Source organism: Geospiza fortis, unplaced genomic scaffold, assembly GCF_000277835.1.
Source record: "Geospiza fortis unplaced genomic scaffold, GeoFor_1.0 scaffold23, whole genome shotgun sequence".
Taxonomy (NCBI): domain Eukaryota; kingdom Metazoa; phylum Chordata; class Aves; order Passeriformes; family Thraupidae; genus Geospiza; species Geospiza fortis.
In genome coordinates this window covers 14,994,682-14,999,716 of record NW_005054303.1, presented here as the reverse complement: position 1 = coordinate 14,999,716, position 5,035 = coordinate 14,994,682, and the positions used below count along the sequence as shown (strand labels likewise).

The 5,035-nt window shown below is 42.3% G+C and overlaps 1 protein-coding gene across 1 annotated transcript in view; it reads right to left on the bottom strand.

Moving 5' to 3' along the window:
* SOS2 (SOS Ras/Rho guanine nucleotide exchange factor 2) overlaps nt 1-5,035 on the bottom strand; it is a 54,776-nt gene that overhangs the window by 17,059 nt on the left and 32,682 nt on the right. Inside the window, 2 exon segments of the mRNA XM_031066217.1 lie at nt 1-487; nt 1,534-1,661. The exon segment at nt 1-487 is cut by the window's left edge and continues 89 nt beyond it. Coding sequence (XP_030922077.1) covers nt 1-487; nt 1,534-1,661 — 615 coding nt within the window.

The window sequence follows — 5,035 nt, the reverse complement described above, 5'->3', positions numbered from 1 at the left end:
GTTCTCCTCCTGCAGCAGCACCGAGTCCAGCATCCTGTCCAGGGTGCTGCGGTACTGCAGCGAGATCAGCGCCGCCATCCACGTGCTCTTCTCCTCGGCCGACCTGGCGGCGAACAGCACGCTGCTGTCGTCCTTGGACACCAGCTCGAAGGCGTGCTTGTACTCTGCTGTGTCCTCCTTGTCCACCACCTGCATCTTCCTCATGACGATCTTCTCCTTGAGCCTGTACTCGGCGCTGCTGTAGCCGGGCAGCCGCGACTGCCCGTGGTTGGCCTTGCAGCTGATCAGCAACCCGTCGAAGAGGAAGATGTGGCGCTCGTGTTTGGCCCCGATTTTTGTCAGCCCTCCTTCCATGATGAACTCGTTGCAGCACTGCCCGATGTCTTTGCCTTCCCAGCCGTCGATGTTTTTCTGGATTTCGTTCATTTTTTTGATGGCCAAGTGTTTGCTCCTGATCTGCCGGTGATAGAAGCGACAGACCGGCTCCCTGCCAGGAGGAACAGAAAAAGTCACAGGGGGCACGTTCCAGATTTGCCATCCCAAAAGACTAAAATAATCAACGGAATTAATTGCTGAAATTGGGATTTTTTTTCCCTCAAAATGCCCTAATCAAGTTCCAAATAAGCCACATACACTGCTTTGGGTGGGCAGGAGTAGAATATTGTCCTGGGTTGTAAGATGTGGTTTAGGGGCGTGTGTTCTATTTCCTATCTGTCAGAGCTGGGGCAGTTATTTTCTGTTCATTAGCAGTTTTTTCTTTATCTCTGCCACAGCCAATCCTCCCTCCAGGAGATCTCTGCTGTCCATGGCCACTGAGTGTCCCTGCAGGGCTGATCCAATTCCAGCATCCCATGGGGAGATGCTGCGCCCAGGGGAGGAGCCAAGCATTCCTACCTGGATCCAATCTGAGCCTGGAGCAGCACAGCAGCCTTTGCCCCCTGCATTGCCAGAGGAGCAGCTTTCTGCTGCCCTGCATTGCCAGAGGGAGCCCAGGCCCATCTGCAGCAGCCCTGGAGCTGCAGAGGAAAACTCCCCCCTTGTGCAGGATCCCTGCTGCAGCAGCAGCACAGCTGGCACTGCAGGAGGGCTGAGCCCCCATGGGATGGGGCTGTGCCACCCCCTGACACACAGGGGGACAGGGACTGCTCTGACTCTGTCACTGTTTTGTATTACTGCATTTTTAAATGTTATTTTTATTTTCTTCTCTAATAAAAACTGTTATTTCTGCTCCCACATCTTCACCTGAAAACCCCTTAATTCCAAACTTATAATAATTCATAGAGAAGCAGTTTACATTTTCCATATCAGGAGAGACTCCTGCTTTCCTTAACAGACACCTGTCCTTTCAAACCAAGACAAATATTCACATTATTCTTACAATTGGGTAAGATTTTGAGCTGCTGCCCATCTACAAAGAAAACTGGCAACAAGGCATGCCTTGAAAAAGAAATACAGAGATTTTCTAGCAGGAAAAGGGGATTTATGTCCCTCCCTGGCAGCTGTGGGGAGGCAGGGAAGCTCTGGGGTGCTTACCCGGGCCGGCGGCGCGGGGAGTGCTTGCTGTAAATGCGCTCCATGCTGCACTGCAGGCTCAGCAGGGCAGTGATGGCCTGCTTCAGGCACTCCCTGTCCTCTTCATCCTCACTGCACTCCTGCAATTGCTGCCACACAACAAACATTGATTTTCTTTCAGATCTGCCTCATTTCCAGCAGGGTAAGAAGACTGAAAGACCTTCTCACATGGTGCTATCAGCAGCACTCGGTGAAATTTCACTGACTAAAAGTCTGACTTTTTATAGAACCTCACTCAAAAGCACATGTGCATGAAATTAAAAAGATCTGTCAGAGGAAAAATCAGGAATATTCAGGAGAAATCAGGAATATTCAGGAAAAATCAGTGGCTATTCATCAAGTTCAGAAACCTTTACCCTTTAATTTACCCACCCTTTAACCCTTTAATGCTAATTGTCACATATTATTTTGCCTGTTATATCATCAACATCATCCTGTTTCAAACTGGTTAAATTCAAGAATTTGAAGGTTTGAAATAGCCTAGGGTTCAGAGCTGGTTTATGGAACTCTGTCTATCTTCCTTCCATGAGTCCATCTCAACAATCCAAATTTAACACAGGAGCAAGACTCTGTTTGCTTCTTATCATCCTGAATTCTGCCACCTTCAGCAAACTCAAGAATTTTGCACAGAGCAAACAGTGAAAGAAAGTCTGAAATTTAAGATTTGCTACTACAGAAAAATGTAAAGACAGTGAGAACAAGTGTACTGCCTTTGTATAAAGGCTGAATCCATCTCCTCCACTCAGCAGAAACTTCCTTAATTAGGGAATTCCACAGATTTTCATATCATCTCCATCCACCTGGTAGCAACATGCTTTGAGCAAAACCTGAAAGTTCCTCTTTTTGGTTCTTTAAGGTGGTACCTAAAAAACTTTAAAAATCTGAAAAAATAGAAGATTTTTCTTTTTAACCCTTTTTACATCCAAGATCATCTGAACTTCCCATGGCAGGGGCTGGAATGAGATGGGTTTTGAGGTCCCTTCCAACACAAACCAGTCTGGGATTCTGTGAATTTTTTAAAGGAAAATTCAAGCTAATAAACTGGTGGGCAAAATTATGACAACTTGCCATGCAGTTTGGGATAAACTCTGTTTTACCTCCAGACTTGAAGAGAAATCTTCCTTACACTCACTGGCAAGGCAGAATCCTTCTTTTCCCTTCCCCACTACATTCCCTCAGCTGGGATCCCTCAGTTTATTCTAAAACTAATTGAGAGAACAGGATTTGACCACTCCCATGTTGTTTAAATTACCAAATTTTTAGTTTTCCATGCCCAAACAACCTCCATATTCAAGAAAGGAAGAGTTTTGTGGCTCACAATTTCTGGGAAGCTGAGGAACAGTACAGGGAAGGGAAAAATCAGATGTCTACCTCTGGAAATTCTATTTTTTCCTTGCTGCCAGCCATGCAAATGCAAAGAGCATGGAAAAGGTGTGAAATGCAGAATCCTGAAGGTGGGAGAAGCAATTGAGGGATAATTTCAGATGTTGCTGGATGAGTCAGGAGCAGAAATCAGGGACAATCCTGTGCCTGTGGGATGGAAGGATTCATCCAGGACCTTGAGCCCTTTGCTCAGGCAAAGAGGAGGCGCTGATGCAGATCCTGAAGGTTTTTCCACCAAGGAGGAAAAGTTCCACAGCCTGAAAGAATTTTCAGGCTTTTCACATTTTAATTTTATTCATTTCAGTTTAGCTGTTTTTGCAAAAAAAGCAAATATTGAGGCCTGTTTGTGTAAATCATTATTTTATTCACCTGCCAATTCAGAAGGGGCCTTTGGTAACTTTCTCAAGGAATAAAAAGTCTCAATCTGAGCTTCTCTCCCTACTGAAACTGTGAAAATATGAGTGTTTTGTTGCTTTTTTTGGCTTCATTTTGGTCTTCTTCAGCCATAATTCCTAGAGGCAAATGCAATGGCAACAGAGAAGCAACACCACCAGTTTTAATGTTATATATTGTATTAATATAGCATCTAATGTCATGTAATTAATGTAACATAGAATAATAATATAACATTATTGTAATTATAATACAATAATATAGTATTGCAATAATATTTATTAATACTAACAATAATGATATATTAATACAATATTTATAATAATAATATTTATAATTATTACAATAATATATTAAAATTGTTGAATAAATACTTTTTTTATACCCAAAACCCCTCTGATTTTTAAAAAATCCCTGCTCTAAATTCAGGATTTTTTCAAAGTACAACATCAAATGCAAATTTGAAACCTGTAACTAATGGGAACATAACAAAATACTCTGGATTGACCATTTCTCCAGGGTGATATTTCAGATTTCTGTCCTGTGCTCACAAGGTTGTCACACAGCCAAGTGTCAGATTCTACTCAGAAATCTCATACACTGTAGATAAAGGTCAAATTTAAATGTTTTCACTGATAAAATGATCATCTTTCATGATGTATGATCCTTCAAAATAAATAAAAACACGACAAAATGATTTTGCCAGGCCTCATTTATCAAAAATAGCAGAAAAACTCTGCTCTATAGGGCACCTGTGGTAATGTTTCCCTAAGAAGGGGAAAACCCCACATATTTCACACTTGTAAAACCAGCTCCAGGTTCAGAATCCCCCAGAGCTGTGGCAGCAGGTGATTTCATCCTTAAATTTCATCCTTAAATTTCCTCCTGCTGCACTTTCCCAGCTCTGAGACACAATGGGGCATTAATCAGCCTGACCTTCAGCACCAGGCAGGTCCCTGCCCCAGTTCTGGCTTTTCAACCTGGAAGATTTTCACAATTTCCAGAGAATTGTCCCACACAGGTGATGATCACGGAAAGGGAAGTTCCATTCTTTTGGAAGACACTTTTCTGATGAAGAAATTTCCCCTGATATCCAATTTAAACCTGCCCTGGCAGAGCTTTACCCTCCTGTCCTCCACCCTCCTGTCAGGAAGTTGTAGAAAATTAAGATTTCTTGGGGTTTTTAAAGTTTTTTTGAACTGTTTTCTACACTGACTATCACTAGAAATGCTTAATAGTTGAAAATGTACTGAAATCACACATATTTAGGTGTATTGGAAGCTGTCCCTGCCCATGGCAGGGGCTGGAACCAGATGATTTTTAAAGTCCCTTCCAACTCAAACCATTCTGGAATTTCAACTTTTCTGCAAAATATTGGCAATCCATTCACTGGGGATAGGTCAAAAGAAATAATCTCTTGTTTTCACTTATTTAAATCAGGATATGCAAAAAATCACAGCAGACATGAGGAAAACAAGAGCGAAATGAAGTAGAAATAAAAAAAAAAAAGGAGTTTGTGCTAAATATTGCTGACAGACCTGGTCTTAACTCCTAGAAATATTTAGGTTGGATTTTCGATAAATTCTATTTTCTTCCTTCCTTCAAGGAAATCTTTTAGAACACAAAGGAAATCCCTGTAACTCACCTGGGCAGCACCAGATTTCACACTGAGAACCTCCCAGAGTCA